Source organism: Psittacula echo, assembly GCF_963264785.1.
Source record: "Psittacula echo genome assembly, chromosome: 1".
In the NCBI taxonomy this organism is placed as follows: domain Eukaryota; kingdom Metazoa; phylum Chordata; class Aves; order Psittaciformes; family Psittacidae; genus Psittacula; species Psittacula echo.
The window spans coordinates 115474109-115496408 of record NC_137735.1 but is presented as its reverse complement, the minus strand read 5'-3'; the positions used below and the strand labels follow the sequence as shown (position 1 = coordinate 115496408).

Sequence of the window (22300 nt, the reverse complement as noted above, 5' to 3'; positions counted from 1 at the left end):
GAGAGTACAAATCGTTAAGTAGAGATGCAGCACACAGAGGTGGTAGCACTGTCCCGAGACTATATTGTGATTAGGTAGACTGTAATCAGTATTTGTAACTTTTGTTAGGTCTGACTAAACACACTGAAAAGTATTACAGTAAATCTTACATTATAATAAGTGCCAAGCAAAAAAGCAAAATTAACATTTCTTATTGTTGGAATACTGGTGAAGTTTTCTGTAACATTCTTAAATCAAGGTATATAGGTGTTGAAGTTGTAGGTGATTCAGCAGGCCAACCAGCAGCAGTGTTTTTTTTCCTTTTACCCAATTAAAAAAAATAAATGTTTTCTTCTATGTCGAAAGCAAACTATCTTCCTTCTCCCAGCTGTCTTAGGTGAATAAACAAACCTCCAAATCAGACAGCCTTTAAATAGCACAATCTCCTTTTAGCTGCTTAGGGCACAGCAATAAAGAAACAAAATAACAAGAGCAAGAGGTTCAGAGTGCTGTATAGACTACTGAATTGAAAATAGTACTGCAGTATTGTCTTTCACTCAGGTTTTGTTCATGTTATTTTAAGAAGTAAAAGTTTCCCCAAAGTTCAGATATTAGGACTGTAATAATTTCGAGGTAATGTCATTAGTGAAGATGTGAAGTAAGAACTTCTAGGCTCTTTGTGGACATTTCTCATCTTGAAATATTAACCTATTTGAATGCCTTTTGAATTAGATTAATTTACTATAAATTTGGCAAAGAAAAAAACAACGAATCACTGGACAGTGACCTCATTGTGCTTTCCAGTGCCATGTGGATTTAATAAAATTATCATGTTAGTAACTAAGGACTAGTATGCAGATTTATGAAATATCCTGTGCACAAACCCAGTTTACCTTGATACTATGCTTTTAAAAACCTGTATTAGTAGAGTTCAGACCAAAACGTTCTCACCCTGCTAAACGGGTTCCAGTATGCAAACTATCTTCAGTACAAGACCCTTCTTTTTGACATGCAGTTGCACCTAGAGTTTAGCTTCTTTTTTGGCTTATAAATTGTCTCAGATTGAAGAAACTTTCTTAGAGTATCAAGGGTACCAATGGATGTCAAGCATTTTATGGACCATTTTTGAGAACATTCAAATTTTTGATAGGTGTTTAATGGGCCTTTTATATTGATAGCGGCAGGAAAAAAAACCACCAACAAACAAACTGTTGTTTGTTTGGGTTTTTTTTTAACCTGTTTTACAATTTTATTACACTGCCATCCATGGACACTGCTGATATATCTGCCTTAGATACAAATGAAATGTTCCTTCAGACAGCTGGATGTTTCCTGCCTGCCAGCCTAGAAATCAAAGTTTGCATGATATTACAGAAATTCATCATTTTTTCCTTTGGCAAATGACTTAGTGGTGAAATTGTTATAGTCAGCTGTACTTTCCTATTTTGATCATCTTGTCACTTTCTGATTCAGCTGATAAAAGGATATGTATTTTGTCAAGGGAAATATATAAACACATCACTCTTGTTGACAGCAGAAGAGGGTCACAAAAATTTCATCAAGTGAAGCTTCTACATTACAGATTCTGTCTTGCAAAAAAATTTGTGCCCAGAATAATTTTACATATAGGACTAATTCCATTGATCTCAAGGAGACTACTTACATGGTGTCCCCCCCTAAGTATATGAGCTTTCTAATTACCCAAATATGTGCTTGTCTGCTTATGTGAATACATTACTGTTTAAAACAATACATATACAAATCTTTGGGCTTGTGGTCTACATTTTATTCATGTCATTTATATGTAAGCATGTAGATGAAAGTGGTCTAATTTTCAGAATTGCTAAATGTTGACAACAGCAGTTAACTGGAGGCAGTGGTACTCAGGAACTTAGGTTGATAATTCTTAAAAGGCTGTATATACTCTTGAGTGCTGTGCCTTCTCCAAATTGTTTGAGAAACATTAGGACATAGCGTCTCAAACAATCTTTTGAAAAATGTCAGGTTTTGCTGTAATTTTAACTTTGATGCCTGGTTTCAGGGGAGAACTCTTCTTAATAAAAAGAATGAAAATGCAGTAGGGATATTGCTTTGCATTATCCTTACTGTTGTTTTGCTTTTATAAGCAAATTCTGTTTTGTCTTTTCCATTGTTAGAGAGAAAGTTATCATCAAATTCAACATTGATTGATTCTGGTTTCATTTTGTGGAATAAAACTAAGGTAAAGGGATGATGAAGGAGGTTCATAAGGATTGAATTCTGAGAGCTGAAAGGCAAGATATTAACGGGTTTGGTTCTCATTGTTACTTTGGGGTATATCTCTGCTGAATTGGTGTAATCCATCCAGGTCTACATCACAAAAACAGCAAGCAGGCTAGAATCAGAAATGACAGGAAGACTTTAACTACCCTCTTATCTTTGGAGGTTATCCATCCTGTGCTTAGATATATGTTGGCAGAATAATGTGAGTAATTTCAGAGTAGTGCAGCTCATGTTCTGACTTTGAGCATGAATCAAGAACTCTGCCTTTACAGCAATTAGTCTAGAACGTCTCAACAGCAGTAAATTCACGGAGACTGCATCTTTCTTGCATTAAAAACTCTTTACAGTGTTCTGGCAGTGTAAAAGGGACTGAAGGTGTTCATAAATTATTTTTTCTTTGTGCTTCATAGCAGCCAGTCTTCATGTAAAGAGAGTCTCTCTATATAAAAGAACAGCATAGATAGGAACTTTGGTTATAGAATTTTAACAATTGACCTGAGGAAGAATCTTTTAAGAGGTGAGCTAGGGATACCCTACTCTACTTTTGCATTATTAGGAACACGTTTCAGTGGGTAGAGAATAAGTAGGATTGTAAAAAACAAAACAAAACAAAAAAACCAACCAAACCCAAGACCAAAAAATTTTTAGAGAAGAGGTAGGAAAGTAGAGATTTATAGATGTAAGGGAAAATGTACAATTAGAGATGGAAAACTAATAACATGAGACATTGGTGTTGGCAGTTCTATTTCAAGTAGTGTGTTCTTTGAGCAACAAATCCTCTTGTGAAAAGAATCTTCTCAATGTTGGTTTTGAAAGTGTCTTCATATAATGAAAATAATTGCATTCACAAAGTTTGCTGTTATATATATACATTTTTATAAATGTCATGAAAATTTAACAGTGTATCTGAAAGCTTTAAAAAGAAAAAAACCCAAACTATTAGATAACATTTTAAGAAACCTAACAATGTTTTGAGATTCCAACTCCACAATTTTTTGAAATGTGTGATTGAATGCTGCACCAGACCTAATAGTGTCTATATCTTTCTAGATGCTGTTTGGAGCAAACTCCAGAAAAGGATTTATGACTGGGGGTGAGGGGCAGAGAGTCAGTGCCATGTTATTGCTTACTGATGAGGTTTTGCCAGGATGGCATCTAGTTCACTTTTTAGTTGATGGTGTTTACTAAGATCCTGTGAGTATTTTATCATATGGTTTTAACAGAAGGATTAGCATATAACCTGGAAAGGCTTTAAGGAACATGTTTTCTTACCTTTCTAGTTGTGGATTAGATACAGAACTCTCCTAATATTTTGTCATTTGAAGTATTTTTACGTATTCTAATTTATAAAAGCCCATTCCTGAAGACAGATATGCGTAACTTGGAGTCATAGTAGAGTTCTAATTGCTCCAGCAGGATAGGATATATTTTGGTTTATCCATTATTATCAGGTTATGTCTGCAAAACTTTTTCTTTTACTGCTGTTTTCTCACTTTCATACTGCAGTGTCTACAGATTCAGGATACAGTCATAGAATCATAGAATCATAGAATCATAGAATAGTTAGGGTTGGAAAGGACCTTAAGATCATCTAGTTCCAACCCCCCTGCCATGGGCAGGGACACCCCACACTAAACCATGTCACACAAGGCCTCATCCAACCTGGCCTTGAACACCGCCAAGGATGGAGCATTCACAACCTCCCTGGACAACCCATTCCACTGCCTCACCACCCTCACAGTAAAGAATTTCTTCCTTATATCCAATCTAAACTTCCCCTGTTGAAGTTTGAACCCGTTACCCCTTGTCCTGTCACTACAGTCCCTGATGAAGAGTCCCTCCCCAGCATCCTTGTAGGCTCCCTTCAGATACTGGAAGGCTGCTATGAGGTCTCCACGCAGCCTTCTCTTCACCAGGCTGAACAGCCCCAACTTTCTCAGCCTGTCTCCATACGGGAGGTGCTCCAGTCCCCTGATCATCCTCGTGGCCCTGCTCTGGACTTGTTCCAACAGTTCCATGTCCTTTTTATGTTGAGGACACCAGAACTGCACACAATACTCCAAGTGAGGTCTCACGAGAGCAGAGTAGAGGGGCAGGATCACCTCCTTCGACCTGCTGGTCACGCTCCTTTTGATGCAGCCCAGGATACGGTTGGCTTTCTGGGCTGCGAGCGCACACTGAAGCCGGATCATGTTCAGTCCAAATGCATTTTTTTTGTTCTACTGAAGCAAAAATTGATAACTGCTGAAAGACATCTCTGACTTAGTCAGAAATGAAGTATCTATCATAATAAAAGCACAAAATGGCAAATGTAGTTAGTATTTTTTGATAATGTCATTCTGTGTCACAGCGCTGCTTTGGCTTTTTCTGCAATTCGACTTCTCCAAGATGCAGAAATTTTTAGGATGGAAAAGACACATTTTAAAGAAGAAAATGATGAAAAACAGTGTTTGGTATGTGTGGATATTTGTTTTAAACTATTGCTTCTTGGTATATGAAGTCTTGCATGGAATGTTGACTGCTTTTCAGAATACTACTAGAACATAGCAGACATCTGCATTATGTGATTGCCATTAACCTGGGGGGAAAATTATGTTTGATGTATTTTAGATACCTGCTTGCCTATAGTATATTTAATATGTTGTAATCATAATTTTAATTACGTATGGTTTGGAATTACATTGTTTATTTGTACACTCTCAATTGGCAACAATGAGAATCTTTTAACTCTCCATAAACAAAAAGAAAGTGGGAAAAATAGCTATAAGGTGAAAATCTTGTATTCTTCAGTTAAGGTATTTTACTTTTTCTGATTGAGAACATACTTAAGAGTATCCTCATTCAAAGAGCCAGACTGACCATTGCTTTTCACATAACTGCCGTGTTCCAAATTCAGCAAGATTTCAGCTGACTCCTATTGTCTAAAACATAGGGATACCGACGTATACTTTGGAAAGCAAATATGCAGTATACCATGCATTTATTCTTGAGCACACAGCAGATCAAACTGACTTACATGGACAAAGCAATTGAGCAGTGAGGCCAGATTTTGTGACATGCATAAAACTAGACTTTCCTGAATGCAGTTTAATTGTTTTGTCTGTATTGCTTATCAAGGTCTTCTGTCTTTCTACACTTGCTCCTACATTTTCTTGGGAGTGCCATGTACCCAGTAACTGAGTTACAGCTATTTTTTTTTTTTTTTATTTACACCAATGCAAGCAATGATTTTTTGTATAAGTACAACATAGGTTGTGCACTGTCCATTTATTGCTTGGTGGAACAGATCTGTCAAACATCGGCTGTAAAATTCTGGTAATAGGACTATTTTTATATTCTGTTTAAATTCTGCATTTATAATATGGGATGATGGCACAGAGAGTTGAGCATTCTTCTAGACACTTCCAGTACTATACATTAATATTTGTTTCTAATCATTCAAAATACTAAAAACTAGAAATAAAACATTAAAATTTTATTTCTAATCACCAGTGAGGTACCAGAACTTGCTATTGATCCTACTCTACAAGTAGACTTTTTATGTGCCTTAGAGTTTTGTGTATGTTCCTGTTTGAGAGGATTAAAGTCCAAACTGCTATATAGTATATGGATATATTAATGGGGTCTCTCATAAAAACTGGTTTAATTTTAATTTGCTACAATTGTTTTTTTCCTATAAGTTAAAAGTTAAATAATGAGTTAAAAAAATAAAAATAAATAAAAAAAAAAAAGTTAAAAAATAAGCCTCCAGTTATTAAAATAATATGTATCTGTCCTTCAAATAAACTTCTGGTTATAATGATGTTATTATTTGTGATACATTTGTATTAATTGAATTTAATTTAGACTGATGCTGCCCTGTTGATTTGTTTGTAGCAGAATACTTGACTTAGAAAGTAACATTTCTCTTGCTTTTGGAAATTATTAGGACTCTTACATCAAAGACGTTCGACTGCCTCACAGTGTAACAGCACAAGATCATATAAATGTACATCTATGGCTAAGGTGTCGTACAACATTAGTGACTGCACTAGTAGCACAGATACATGGTGTTGGTGATATGGAAGGTATTACCATTTTTTGGTTTAGGCCTTTGGTAAATTTAGATCCTGGCAAATTCAGAAACAATTCTTATTCATACAAAAATAAAATATTAACATTAATTCTGGGGCTGTATTATCACTGAGCAATGATTTGTATTAAATTAATCTAATGCAATAAGGAAAATACATTTCTGAGTGCAATCTCTCCCTAGAGTATGTAATGCAAAGCATTATATTACTTTTAATTATCGTTATCTTTTGATAAATCACTTGCATGAAAAGTTTAAAATGTTCTGGTGTAATTAAGTATGCTTGTTTTAAAAAACACTGTTGCTACATACTTCCAGTTTCAAAGGTCTCTGGTTTTTTTTTTTTTCACTTTTTATATCTCTCATAAATGAAATGTTCCTATATGTTCTAAAAATGTTCTAGATTTCTGGTTTTTTTAGAATTTTAGTGAGATACTACAAAACGCAATATTGCAGTTTGAGTATGAATAAAATGCTTTTAATTTGTTAGTTCTATGAACTTAGTATTAACTTTGATGCTCACATAAGTATCAAAATCACAGTTTAGGTCTGTAGTCAAACCCTTATTTAATCTTTTCTGTGTAATTCCTGTGAAGACTGTGACTATTTTGAAATAACTAAGATCAGATTTGTGAATATGTAGAATATTTTTCATGGGTGAGAATGACATCTGATCTACAAAATCTTATTAGTTATACTAGTGGCTTAAATATAAAGAATGCATTTGGATGAATTTAAACCAAGTGAAGTTTAAAAACTCGGGTTTTTTTTGTTTGTTTGTTTTTTATTTTGAAGTAAATTTGGCACAGAATTAATAAAGTAGTAAATTTGGAATTTATAATGTCAGGTTTTCTGTAAAGTTTTAGTACGGAAGTGACTTCTTAAGCATGGTAGAAGAAACTGCCAAGTCTTTCTATTGAATTTTTACTATTCATATATTCTCTTATTTTAGAAAATTATGTGGCTGAACGCAGAAGTGTGCTAAAAGAAGTAATACTAGAGTCAGAAGCCTTTGGTGATACTGAGACTCAGGCTGAAATGATGGTGCAAGCTGCTATTCTTGACCTGCAAGAAAAACGTCCTGTGGCAGACATTAAACTTCTTGTGGAGGTTTGAGCACAAAGGAGAAACTGTTTGCTTTTCTTTGATGTATTTTTCACGTAGTCAGAACAGCTGACGCCAGCATTAAATAAGCTTGAAATAGGGCCTCTAAAATAGATGGTTTTTTTCACTTTGTGTGATTTGTCCTCATAAATAGACAGCAAAAGTAGTAACTGCTTTGGTTTATGTCGTCTATGTCCAAACAGAGTATCATCAGTTTACTCCAAGAGGATACATTAATTTCCCCTCCAGCTTCTTTGACTCTTGTGAAAAGTATGCTTCTGCTGGCAGACATACTAACACTGCAAACACAAGATACAGAACATTGCTCTTCTACAATGGAACCATTAAACTTACTAATTTTGGCACACGAGCTTACCATTAAAGCAGTGAGTATATGCTGGTGATTTACACAGCATTTGCAAATTCTCAATTATCTATTCTGGAAGCTATTTTAGAGATTTATTAAAAAGGGCTATTCCTATTAACTGATCAATTTTCCCTATTTTACATAGTGTAAAGAGGTAATTAATCTTGACAAATTTATTTATGCATTTTCATCATGTGTACTCGTGTATATAGTCTGGTATTTTCATACAATTTGAACATACTGAATACTTGCAAAATGTACATCCGTATCTGAAAACTGGAATACATAGTTCAGCTTTTAAAGAGATGTGGAACACTCCCTTTTCCTATTTGAAATGAGGGATATGTTTATACTCAGCACCTCAAGGAGGATGCACATCTTATAAAATTGTATCTTAACTTAGAATAATTTGAATTAGAAAGTCTACATAAAGCAGTCTATTGTTTGTGATGTTTTAGATTGACAGATCATTGTAATCAGTATGAAGAAATTATTTCCATGTAAAAATTTATATATGCAATAAAAAAGCAAAAGACATGGAATCTGCTAGGAGAATGTATGGTAAAACCATTTACCTATTTGGTGATCCAAAAATAGATATGCACTCTGCAGTCTTTACTAGTTCTTGCTACAATTTATGAAGAAAAGCTTTTGAATCAAATTCTTTCCTCATATTTCCTAATACAGAAGTTTAATCCATTAAAATATTTGTTTACCCAGCTAATAAAGAATCATGCGAATAACCTGAAAATCAGAAATCCACTTGTAAGACTTACTAGCCTTCAAGCAATTTAACATTTTACAGCATGTCCCCACCACCTTATTTCCATGAATGAAAAGTTTGACTGTTTCATACATGTTATTTCTTTTCCTGGCCTTTGTTGGATGTCAGATTTTTTTGTAGAAATGACAATTTCTTTTGAGGGCTCAGGTTACTTGGGAGATCGATTGTTTAAAGACTGATTTGAGGGAGTTTGATTTTAGAAACCAAAGCCTAACATGGATAAATTTGATCAAAAGTTCTTTGAAATTATTCATTTGTTACCAAACTCCTCTGCAAAAAAAAAAAAAAAAAAAAGTACAAATTGAAGTAAATGAGTTTGGGAGTTTCAAGCCCTTTTCTAATGCTCTTTTACAAGACTCATTTGAGTTCCAGGTTTTTGCCATGCCTAACTTACTTTGTTAGGCTGCTATTTGATTCGCTGTCTGCAATTTGATTTTACAAAGTATACTCTTTTCATAGATTTTTGTTTGCGGAGAACCCATTGAACAGCAAATAGATGACAGTACCTTGACTTGCCTGGTCCTACCTACAAAAAATATCTACTTGCCACACATGAACTTGCTAGCCCAAGTCAAAATGAGAATAGGTAAGAAAAATGCAAGTATTAATTTTATTTTTTCATTACTTTCCACTCATATTTTATGCAACAGCAGATAAACTTATACATGAAAACTATTAAAGGATGTAATAAATAATTTTCATTATACAACTAAAATATTCCAAAAACTAAGAATAGATGCCTGTTCAGCTCCATGCAATGTGTGTAAGCAAGGTACAATTCTTCCAGGAACTGTGATCAACAGAGGCTTAAATATGAATGTTATAGCTTGCTAAAAATGGTAAATTCAATTTTTAAAAAGTGAAAGTTAAAAATACTTTGCCAGCTTCTGTACAAAATGTTCATTCTGTGAAAACTTCCTGTATAAGTTCTATCTCTCTGGAAGCAGTTATATGGGAGCTAACTAATGATTTAGTATTTACCAATCACCATGGAATAGTGGTGATAATTACTTATCCCAATAGAATAAATAGTGTCTGTTATGGTTGTTACCCTTTAATAACTTTTCTTGCTAACTTTTCTTTATATAGAAACTTGGAAATATGCTGAATAGTAACATAAGAAAACCTTTGAGATCTGTCTGAGATTTGTTGCTATATAGCAAATATAGGGAAAGGGATATTGCCTCAGTGTTCTTCCTGCTAAACTTAATTAGGTGTATATCTGAGTTATAATGGATTAAAAAATCTAGAAATCACTTACTGCACTTTTGTTTGCATTGTGAAGCGTCCTCAGAGTGCTCTGACTTCCTTTTCAGGAATATATGCTCTGGGAGAAGCACATCAGTGCACCCCAACCATTACTTTTTATTCAGTCCTTAGGACTAGAATAGAGGTGGTCCAAAATAAATACTCTGAAATGCATCTGCTGTGGCTGTCTGGTCATCAATGGTCTGCTCTAGAGATCCACTCTCCTTGTGCTTTACTGCTTATCAGTGCAGGCATGGCCCGCCTTATTCATAGTATTGGCCATGTTTGACCAGTTCCTGTTTCAGAATCCACATTTTTAGGAAGATGCTATGAATATAGATGAATATTTGGGAGTATGGTACAAGAGGGATGCAATACATCAAAGATGCCTTTAGAACTGGTTAGCACAGAAGGAATTTAGAAATGCTCAGAGAGGTTTAGGTTTTGCCTGCAACTGCCAGGTCAAATAGTTATAAAGTGGTTTATTGCTCATCTTTCCAGATAGTTTGTGAAAGGGTTGATTTGTGTACCCTGAGATTCTTCTGGATGGCTTAGGTAAACCTCAATGGCACCATGAAGTAGTGAGACAACATTATAGCTCTGTATTTATATCCATTAATCACTCGGATTTTTGAGAATTGTTTTGTAACAGAAAATACATTAACAGTATTTGCTCTGAGAAAGTTGCTTCTTTTTGCATAAATTAGTTTTCTGTTAAATAATTTACTGAGAATTGTCCCTTTCTCTTTTTTTTCTTTTCTTTCCCTTAGGACACACATTAGCTGAAAAAGTAGCTTATGCACCTGCAAGAGGAGACCCACTGCAATGGCTAGGTGCTCTCAAACATTTAGAATCAGCATTGAAGCTTTGCAGAGCATCTGCAACTGAAAGAATAGATCTGGAAGCTGAACTTCTTTTTCAGATAGGTAAATAAAACCCTGTTTGTACATCATGATAGTCTTCCTAGGCGATGTTAATGCATGTGGCCTCTCTTAGAAAGGAGACATTTTACTGTAAAAATAGAACAGATTGGGATATTTCTCACCCTGTCTAGCTGTAGATCTCTTGCTTGTGTTTAATATCACAGCAGCATAGTTCAGGATGCATTATGCAACAAATAATTTCAAACCTGCAATAGAACTTCTCCCACCTGTATGTTACCAGGTATCAAAGAGCGTAGCCAATGTGATTAAGGACATTGTAGAAAACTAATTAGCTTCTTTGCATTAGTCTGAACTAATAATGAGAGGCTTAGAAAGTGTTTCTAATTGATTTAACAAAGCTAATGAATTACACAGTGTTTAAATTTGGATTTTAATGGCATTATGTTTTGCTCAGGAGGTATTGGTTTGTTAAGATCCCAGCCAGAAAGGGACTCAAGATTCTCTATATTATCTCCTAAAATGCTATTTACTGGAGTTAATGCTATAAAGAAAAAGGATTGTGTAAATAATCTTACAGCCTTTCAGATGCTGAAAACCCCAAATTGTGCTGTATTGAATCCACTTCCAATCAGGGTGTAGCACAATACGCAGATCCTGTCTGTGGAAAGGTTTCCTTTTGGTCTTTTGAGCTGTTAGAAGATTTTCTTAAATGAAAATAATTCTATTAATCATTTCTACTTTCACACAAAAAGCATATTCACATAAGGACTTATGCTGCATTTTCACAGAAAGGGCAGGTGGTTATAAGTGGTACTGAGAAGATGCTGCCAGAAAGCTCTTCTGTGACAGCTAGCTGGCTACATTTATCCTGTGGCTAAGGGATGTGCACAAAACGACACAGGCCTGAAGGCTATACTGTACGTGCAGCATAGTGCAGCACAGAACAGGACTGTGCCTGTACATTGACTCCTCCATGTACAGTGGTCTTCTAGTTACAGTGGTCTTCTAGTTAGGATCACTATACCTTAGGAGTCATTATGATTCCAAAGGTTGGTTATTTTAGCTACTCTATGAAGTGATTTGCTATTGAAGCATCATGCATTACCTTTTAACAAATCAGAGAAGATTTTGCTTATTGGGAAGAGAATAGATAATACACTAAGTTGTTCATCTTTTCTGGAGGTAAAAACATGTTGGGTCTTAAAAAATGTAAAAAATCCCTTGCAAATCTGCTTTCTATATCTTTCTTAGGTAAGGTAGAATGCCAGATAGCTGAAGCAAGCAATAACAAGTCATCTCGAGCTGTTGAAACCCTGATGGAAGCTATAAAACTCAGCCAGCAACATGATCAAGCATTTGAGTAAGAAACTAGCTATATAACTTGCAAAATAATTTTAATCACAAATTAATATAGTTTTTTGACCATTTTCTTAGATTTGGTGTGGGAACTCTATTATGAAGCATCTTTTATGTTCTGGACATTTTTCTTCTATGGCAGTATATAAGAGCTACTTATTTATTTTCTTATTTAAAACAAATGCTGAGAACATTTAAAAACATATTTTAAAGTATACAAAGTTACAGCTTTCTGTTCTATTTCCAAATTTGTACCCTCTCTGTCAACACCAGGAACAGAGTTATCAATTAAGCAGGGACTTAATTCATCTTTCAGAAGATGAGGTGTGGTCTGCACCCTTCCAGATAATAGAAATCCAGCTTGAAAAGGTTAGCAGCCAGGAACAGTCAGAAGAACAGAGGCAGAAGGAGCATAGAAAATGTGTTTGTAACAGATAGCAGGACAGTGACTTTGGCATTAGTTATCAGTGTAGATGCCTGAAGAGCTAAGCCAAGCCAGCCAATAAATTCTGTCAAGCAACTCTGATATATTGGACTTTAGTTTTTTTAGTTTCTTGACCAGTCTTAATGACTAATGTGCCACGTCTGGTTACAGACAGTGTAAAGGCAGCAGTTTACGTTGCTTGTTTGGGTATTCTGTTACTTAAGTTAATGAACCAGAACTCTGAACACAGAAGCAGTAGCATAGTAATAAACCTCTACAAACAGTCAGCATGATGGAAGATAGTACAGAAATGGACTGTGGTGATGTTTTGCAAGTTTAATTTGCTACACTTATTTAATTTGCTACTGTTTTCCTAAAAGAACGTAGAGCAACATCGATGGACCTTGGCTTTCTTATTTTAGAGAACTGAACATCCCGATCTTCTCTGGTATCTATGGGATTATTTAATTAAATTTGTTTCTTCATGTCTCAAATCCTTTATTGTTAGTAAGACTAGAAAGTTAACTAAATTGTCACCAAGTGCAGAACTTGCTATCCTCCCATTTAGTTTGCCCTATTTTGAACTGTGCAGCACTCTTTGGCTTTTGTATTTTGCTTTACACAAATCATACCAAAGCTGGAATTTATTGTACTATGTAAAGAGCCAAGTTTGTGCAATATGACGCTGTCAGTAATAATAATTACATGAGCAGGAATTAGTTGCTATACTTAGGAAAGCTAATTCATAAGGGAGATCTGGAGAGAGCTCCCAAGCCAGGAGGAACCTGCATAAAAAGGATTTTATAAACCTGTAGGGAATAGAAATGACAGAGAAGTTCTCCAGATATAATGATTTTTAGCAATTTGATGAAAGTAATTCTGCCCCTCTACTCCACTCTGGTGAGAACCCACCTGGAGTACTGCATTCAGCTCTGGAGTCCTCAGTACAGGAAAGACATGGGCTTGTTGGAGCTGATGACTGTATATATTTTCACTCATTCTTGAAAGAGTTTGACTGAAGACCCATATCCAATTTCAGCCACACAGGTTTCAGGGAAATGAGGACAATGGATATATACCTTAACTTGAAGAAAGAAGAGGAACTCATACAGATTCTGTACAGAAAGATCATTTCCCTTGCAGAATTACAGTTTTCTTACTAAACGTTTGCTATTTATTCATGGAATATTTGTTGCACATAATGCAATTTATATTTGACATACACTTTAAGTAGATGATGAGGGCTGAATGAATGATTTATTTGGTGAGACTGTCTAGTCTTATTCAGGAGTCTGTATCATTGCAGTGCTTACTTTGATAGTAACAATGATTGATCTGTGTGTTGTTTCTTACAGGTTAATAAGAAGATCATACCTTGAAATAGCACTATTATATTTGCATTTTGCCACAAATAATGAGGATGTGTCACATACAGATAAGATGGTGCCTTCCAAATCAAACGTACGTTTTCTATCTTTTGGGTAGTTGCCTCTTCAAAGCAGGAAATATATTTCTGTTAGAACTTTTTGTACCTTGCCAAACTTCTACTTACAGTGACTTATAAATCATACTGATATTGAAAATCCTACCTGAATTATCACACAAAGAAATCGTATAGTAGAACAAAAGAATTTTATCTTGTTTGATGTTATTTTTCGTGTTTATTGCCTTGAATAATAACATTTAAAATATTTTCTGTATAAAATAATAAGAAACAGAACCAACAGTGTTTTCATTTCTGATTATGTACTAATTAATTTGTACCTTGCAAAGAAAACATCATTCAGGACTGATTTTTAAGTGCCAAAATTTATACTTTACTAGATTTTAATTTTTTAGTACAAATCTGTATGACAGCATGAGGAATATAAAAGCCACGCTGAAGTGGCTGCAAGCCATAGATTCAAAGTATAATGTGTAACATAAGAGGTAATTAAGATTCCAGAAAATGGAAAATTATAGCAAAGCTGTGTACAGTATTGACTATAGTTTAAGCTGCTCTGAGAATATTTATAAGTAGCAGTCAGTTAGTATGCTCTGGATAATTTTTTTCAATTTTAGCAATTAGTCATGGATTTACAATCAGTGCTGATTTTTATAACTTGCAAACAAAACAATAATTCTGTAAGTAGGAGGACTTTTTTTCTGTATTTAAAATATATTTTACCATAATACAGTTAGAATCCTAATTATGAACTGATGTATAATTTTAGATATCTTCTGGAGAACTTTCTTCTCCTGAGGAATCTCCAAAGTCAGAAGGCTACAAAGTACAAGCCTGGGTTGCAGTGAGAGCAGCTACACAGGTTGGTATAATATTCTAAAGAGGTAATTTTTATTTTATTTTAATTTTATCTCATGCTACTTATACAAGCAAACAAGACAATGCAAACAAGAACAAGAATTAAGGTTTCCTGATTTTTCTGGCATGGGTCTTATTTGAGGAAATTAAAATTTACACTGTCTGAGTAGTACATTTAATCACTCTTGGACAGATCTGGCTCTGTTTGATTCAGTGCAAATAAAACAGCACCCTGCCTGATATGTCTACACATGTATTTGACATGTGGGTATACAGCAGTGGCATCCAGATGAGGATATCTGATTTGAAATCATTTATGTAATAATTAAGCTGTCAGCAGTAATGATTTATTTAAGTATAGTATGTACTATATGTCAAAGAGAAATAGGGTATTTTCCTGACTTTTAAAAATATGGTATATGGAGCAATTAATTTTTTGTCACCATCTTACTATTCTCAGACTTTAAAATCTATGTAAATATTGTAGTGAACTGGTTCTGAATAAAATAAATATTATTTTTAGGTCAGTGAAGCTGTGCTTGATTCTCAGCTATTAATTGGAATGAAGAGTATTAAAGAACACAGCATGAAGGATGCCGTGCAACAGAAAATCCCAGAATTTGCTTCCATGGATCTTCTTGCTTCATACAGAGAATTCTTGTCTGGTATTCCTTTATATTTAGTAATATTTGAACATTAATAAATTATATATGTCATGTAACCTAGTAATACATTTAATATATAATTTTCATTTATGAAAAGTTATAAGTCAAATTTGGAAAGTAAAAGCAAAGTAAGTTATCTGCCTGGATACTGTATTCTAAAATTCAAAGTCTATATAATAAAAAAAAAAAAAATCACCACTGTTTTTTCTATCCCATGGATTAACATTTAGAGATGCTTCCATTAGCTTGGTAGAACTTTGCCTTTTCCTGGTTTATTTCCAACTTTTGTATTTATTTTACATGCAATGGGGTTGATGAAATGGAAGCTTTTGATTTAAAAATAAACCAGTTGAACTAGGAATTCTGGGATATTGGTTACCAGATGTTATATAAACACTAAGACACAATATCTGTGTTTATTTTTAAACTGGGAACCATTAATTTGGTGATAAAATTTTGCTTCAGTGGCTTAATTTCAGTCATCCCAAGTGACTGACAAAGATTGAATTGCTCTGCAATCTGTTGCTGGCAAAGCTGAGCAATGTCTGCTTACTGTACAGTGTTCAAACATATGTGTCTTGATTGGTTTATGAAAACAAGTGTTATATGCTAAGACTTTCCATCAATCTGATTGTTTTGTACTAGCTCCATTTGCTTGTAATTACAGATCATTTTTTCTTTTAGCAAATGCAGCAGGTGTTTTTCCTGATAGTTCTGTTAGGCAATACAAAGAAGAATAGAGAATGTAGAAAAGCAATAGTAGGCCAAAATATATAAAGGTAAATCGAAATGGAAATTATCAGCACAGCATGCTAAATATTTTCTGTAAAACCATTAGTGAAACACATTGTTTAAGTTTCATCTATAAACAATGTAGCCATTTTAACTACATTCTGGTTTTACAATTGACAGTTGAATATCAGGAATAATGGAGACATTCAGATTTTGTAGAAGCACACATAATTATTTTCTGGAAGTTTACTATTAGGAATTACTGTAATGTAATGTTTGTCCAGTTTGGAATGAGAAACAGCAGAACTGTGTAGGCTTTTGAGGAGCCATGTATTAGTGCAGTGAAAAGAAAAATGAATAGTGATAACTACTGATATATTTTTCCTCTTTTTACATAAGTTTAACTTCCATGCAACACCAAAAAAAAAAAAAAAAAAGATTATTTTTAAAAGTCCATACTTCAGAAAACATTTCATTGATAATGTGCTTAATATCTCGAAGGGGCTGGTTTGAAGCTGACAAAAAAACATTGCAGAGTATGTAACTCCCTATAAATAATTAGGAAGTTCAACTGCTGTCGTTAGGACTGATGACTGTTACTACGGTTTCCATTTAGTAAACATCTGCTATTGAACAATATATAGAAATAAGGGGTTTAATTTAAATTCAGAGAGAAAGAGCAAGAGAGAGCACTTTGCTCTCCACTCCTTTTAGCTTCTTGAAAGAACAGTCTTGAGAAATAACTTATCAGTTCAACTAATATTAAAGCAGAATAGAAAGAATTTTCCTCTTAACAAAAATGAGGTTCATAAGCTACATTTTTAGTTACAGATTAGTCAACTCCAACACAATGCAGAAATAGCTTTTGAAATGCAACCATTCTCTTAATGTCTAATGTTTAACTGTTATGGATTTGCAGATGGATATAATGTTATCTCTGAAAGTCCCAAAGCATTTTCTACTGAAACCAAGCAAATCATAGAAGACAAGCAGAGCCAAAGTGAAGGAACAGAAAGTCTTGCCACCAAGGCCAGACAGAAGAAAGAGACAATAACATGGATTCATTTAATTCGCTACCACAACTATTTAAAAAGACTTTATAATACAAATCTTCTATCTGGTATGGTTTTTTTCTTTCTTCTAGAAAACTGCCATAGATAAGTTATTGTTCTTGGGGCCAACAAGAAAAAAGGCTATCATCTGAGATAGTTTCATTTTGAGTTCCTTTAAATTGTATTAATGCAAAAAAATCTTCACTGAAATCAAGATTGATTTTTATGTCAGTTTACAAGTACTGGAAGTGAAGATAATAACTATTTAAATAATTATTTATAAGCCATCATGATACCAGAAAAACATCTCTCAAAGCTTAATTTCTTTTACTATATCTGAAGCATTAAAAAAATAATCATAATCTATATTTATTTTTAGTTCTAGATGCATCAGACTTAAGTCACATCAGAAAGAAATCTGTTCAGTTTGGGATCCTGTTTATGAGAATTCAGTATAGTGCAAATGGGAAGTCTGAGCATTATTGAATGTGTTTTGACTAAAACCCCAGATGTTATGTACATACTTGGTTTATTTCACTGTAAACAAAAGATGGTAATGGATAGGACCTTTCAAGCAGAGCAAGAATACATGAATTTCAGGGCCCTAATACTATCCATCTATATCTGATGGCCAGCTGCTGGATATACAAATGACAACCTTATAGCTGAGAACAGAACTAGACTGCACATATAGGTGCTGCCTAGAGAGAAACCTGGCATCTCTGAAAGTAGTAATTTCAGAAAAGCTTGGCTTTTTTCCTTGCAGCAACAAATGAAACTGAAGTATTCTACCTCACTACAGAACTATAAGTACAGTAAAGTAACTAGAAGTGGGTGTCAAAATGTACATGTATATCTCAGCTGAAGTTACCAGTGATAGAGCCTATAGAGCAACTCAGGTGATAGCTACTAGCTATCTAAATTAGAGGCTTAAGAGCTCTTAAAACTTCTTTTGACTGTATTGAATAAATATGCATTTATTCTAATGTGGGTTTAGACATCTAATGAATACACTGATGATTATACATCCAAATTCAAGTATCTAAACCTCAAAACTGCACCTAACATTTTATGCTTGTTTATAATGCCTAGACAGAGCTTGTTTCCTAATCAGATCTCCAGTGAAAGACTGCAATGCAAATAGCATAACCTAGTAATATTTAAGCACAATCAGTATACTTGTTGGAAATGCATTTATTTGATACTGAATAGACTTAGATATTTTACTACACTTTCAAAATTTGTGAATGTTGAGTAGCTGTAGAAACTTTACTTTTTAATGGCAGATGATGATGTAATAAAAATCTCTTTTCAAAGCTGCCCCTGACTCAGGATCTGGATCATTTTCTGCAAGAGATGGACACCTTAGTTCTGTTTTTGACACAGGGATTGTTCTACGCATAGCAGAAATGCATTCCTTTCTTAAAAAGCATTTGGTTCATTATTCAGTGTGTTGTCTTGAGAATTTCCCAGAAGAGTTACGTGATGTAGAATTGCCACTTGGTAGGCCAGCTGATTCTTCAAAGGTACTTGTTTATTTTCTGATGTTTCAAAAATATGTTTTATACTTGCATTTCACTCAGATTCTTGCTAGTTCCAATGGTGAGATTTCTGAGAACACTATAGAAGAATGAAATTCATTATGCAGAGGATCAGCATAAACCCAAAATCCTGAGGAAGCAGTGAAGGACATAACAAATGCAAATATCCTTGTGTTACTCATTCCTGCAAAAATTCTCTCTATCCCATTCCCAGTGTATTTAGACCCTAAAAGATTAGGCAGAATGATATTTAAGAAGATTTTGTTAGTTAATTAAATTCGCTGTGTTATTTGGTAGGACTGAGGCTTTTAATCCTGTAGATCTCCATGTTTCATACCAAAAATGTCCTCCCAATGTCATTTGTATGTACAAGTATCTATATTATTAATTTGGCCTATAATGATTTTCAAAAAATAGACAATTTATATTTCCTCAAACTTGTTGTGTGCCAATTTTTTTCACTGACTGTCATCTGGCTAGAAAATCAATCTTTTCAGATCTCTGGCTCGCGAACAGCCTGTTTGAGCTTTCAAATACAGGCAGCTCACACTATATTACTCAGAGAAATCTTGATTTGGAATTCTGGAGTCTACTCTGACCCTGCCATATGTTTAGAATATTGATGAAATTTGTCTTTGAAGATCCAACGTAAAAATAATTGTCTTCAAAGTTTCTCTGTTCCACTTCTCACATTAATAATTATCCTAATACTAAAAAATTACAGTGACAGGTTACTCTCTATGGTTTATCTTTTACATTTTATGTTCAGTATTAGATACAGGGGAGTGCTGAGGAGTGAGAACTTGATATCTTATAAAAATGAATTAAAATACTTTTGTGAAAGTAGCTGTTCTAGAGTTGGTGAACTTTCTGCAGTGTTGGACAGCATATCATTACTCATTTCCCAACAAAGAGCTGACTGTGATGCTGAATAAATTGTAAATATATGGTATGTGACATTTATAGAAGCCATCGTATATCAAAAATTATTTTACTCTGTCTAGTCTTTTTTGACATAATTAGTATTACACTGTCCTAGAATAATAAGCTTCAGAGCTCACTGTCATATTCATGATGGGTGCAAGCTGCATAATCATGTGTTAGCTTCACTGTTGTAGACAGCTAACAAGCATAAAGCTCTTATTTTTTTTAGTTCTAAGCTTCACTGATTTTTATCACAACTTTTTAGAAGCTTTAACTATTCAGAAGGCTGTGTTATTTTAAAAATGTTACTGTAATTTGATACTAGGATTTTTAACAGTACAAATAGGTAAAGTTTTTGAAAGAATGATTTTTATGTAAAAGGTTGTTTCACTTACACATGTCTTTGTAATTCTATTTTTGAATCTTGACGTATTTTTCAGCTCTGTGTGCCCTGTTGTATTTTGCATGCTTGTTTTTGTATTCCACTCCATGATAGCACATAGTACCAGAAACACTTAACTAAGACAGTTTTTTGTTTTCAGGCTTTTGAGAAAGTTGAATAGATAAATATTTTTGTACTTCATTCAGCAACCCTCCAGTTTCACAACAGCAGTTGTAATATCCTTTCTCAAAAAGATTCATTATAATGTAAATAACAAAAGATGCAGTTTAGTGAAAAAGAAAACATGCTACATGTTTTAGAAAGAAATATATACTATAAAATGCACTTTTAAAAGCTCTAATTCAGGGGCATGGAATAAATTTGATTATCCCCACCTCCATATATGTGCTTTCTCATAACTCTGTTCACATTCCATGCTAGCAGGATAGGGAGTGATTCGTTGCCAAACTGAAGATCCTGAATGTAGAAAATCCTTGTACTAGGTGGGTGATCCATGCATACATACCTCATGGCATACCACAGGTTATGGCTGCTGTTATCACTGCCTCAGTGTTTTGACTCCGTTGGCATGGATCATCCTCAGTGAATTGTCCCATGCGAAACTGAAGAATATCCTTATGCTCAAATGCATGACTTCACCACGCATGGCTTCAGATTTATCTTCACTTCTATATTTTGATGTGAAATGAGAACTGGCTTTACAAGTAAGATTACGTCACTGTGAAAAATCCACCACCTGGGTTTAGCGTCCTGTATCAGTCATGAGCAGTATTTTCTGAAAATGAAGTGGTTAAAATTCTCCAGCTTTTTTCCGCAATGAACATTCAAAATTAAAAAGAGCTGACTGCCCAGGCAGCTGCCTTCAGTGCCCACATTTTGGAACCAGTCGTGGAGACATTAACAACGTTTTCAAATACTTCCAGCATTGCCCCACATTGTCACCCTTTGAACTTCTCTGCTCTTCGCAGAAATGTGTAACACTTTAAAAAGTAGAAAAAGTATCGCACTGTTCAGCCTTTAAATCAAATATTTTATTATTTTTTTAAAAAATAGCTTTTATTCATGAGTTGGTATTGGTTTACAACATTTCTCCATTACTTCCCTGGTAAATAACAGCCAAACAGTAAGTATCTGATGAATAGTTACTAACTATTATAACTACTAATTTTCCATACAAATTTTAGTAAATGTGACATATTACAAACCCTCACAAATTAAGTGACTGACTTTTCAGAAGGTATCACCCTTTGTTAGTTGCACAGCTAATAAGAAAACAAATAGGTAAATATAAATAAAGCATTAGTTTAACATTCCAATTACTATTTTAATTATCAGTATGTGTAGCCAAAAAATTACTTTTTCAGCACTACATTTTGTACGGTCAGCATGTCAAATATTGTCTTTCAGCAGAAAAAGTAATGCCATAAGGAAGATAAGTCAAAGGTAACAAATGTTGTTACTGTAGGTGTCTCTAAACCAGCCCAGAGCTCCTTTGCATTACCTTTGAAATGTCTCATCATTTGAATTTTGAAAAGCCTTAGGTTGCATCCTGGTCAGGTGGGCACCTTTTAAAATTACCCATTTACCTAAATAAGCATGCATTTTTGTGGGTGTGAAAATCATACTGATTCCAGTAGACACTAGATTATAACAGATTCGGCATGTTACACTAGAAAAAATACAACTCAAAATCTTCTTGTTTCAGGTGTCTCTGGGAATATCTTCTCCAGTTTCTGTCATCGCAGAAGCAGAGCGTCAGATGGAGAGTAGGGCAGCAAATGCTCCAAATAAGGAAATTAACATTCAGTGGTACATTCCTTCTCTGGCAAAGCCATGCAACGATACAGAGACTAAGGTATAACTGCACCAAAACAGTTCCTTAGGAATTGGAACAAATTAAGTCTCATTTCCAATGAATATTTGTGTTATGACTGATCAGCTTTTTAATTGAATTGTACATATGCTGATTGGCAAGCTGGATAACAGCTGTGCTGCAAACCTGGTATGCAGGACAAACAGAATGCAGGGGTTTTGGACAGTTTTTTGGTGGCAGACTAAAGAAATACTTTGTTGACCATATAATGCTTCCAGGCTATGTTGTATTCATGACTGTTGCAGATTCATGATGTCTTTAAGACCTCCACTTTGTTAAGTCTGATTAGAGCTGACAAATGCATTCAAACAATACTGTTTGGTGGGAA

General features: G+C 34.3%; 1 protein-coding gene across 1 annotated transcript in view; it reads left to right on the top strand.

Annotated features, from left to right (window-relative positions):
* The window catches only part of CFAP54 (cilia and flagella associated protein 54), a gene marked incomplete at its 5' end in the record, with an annotated part of 122449 nt that overhangs the window by 91484 nt on the left and 8665 nt on the right, over positions 1–22300 (top strand). Inside the window, 12 exon segments of the mRNA XM_080610036.1 lie at positions 4592–4694; positions 6170–6308; positions 7266–7423; positions 7621–7803; positions 9028–9154; positions 10587–10742; positions 11952–12060; positions 13836–13941; positions 14694–14786; positions 15306–15447; positions 18549–18757; positions 21805–21954. Coding sequence (XP_080466162.1) covers positions 4592–4694; positions 6170–6308; positions 7266–7423; positions 7621–7803; positions 9028–9154; positions 10587–10742; positions 11952–12060; positions 13836–13941; positions 14694–14786; positions 15306–15447; positions 18549–18757; positions 21805–21954 — 1675 coding nt within the window.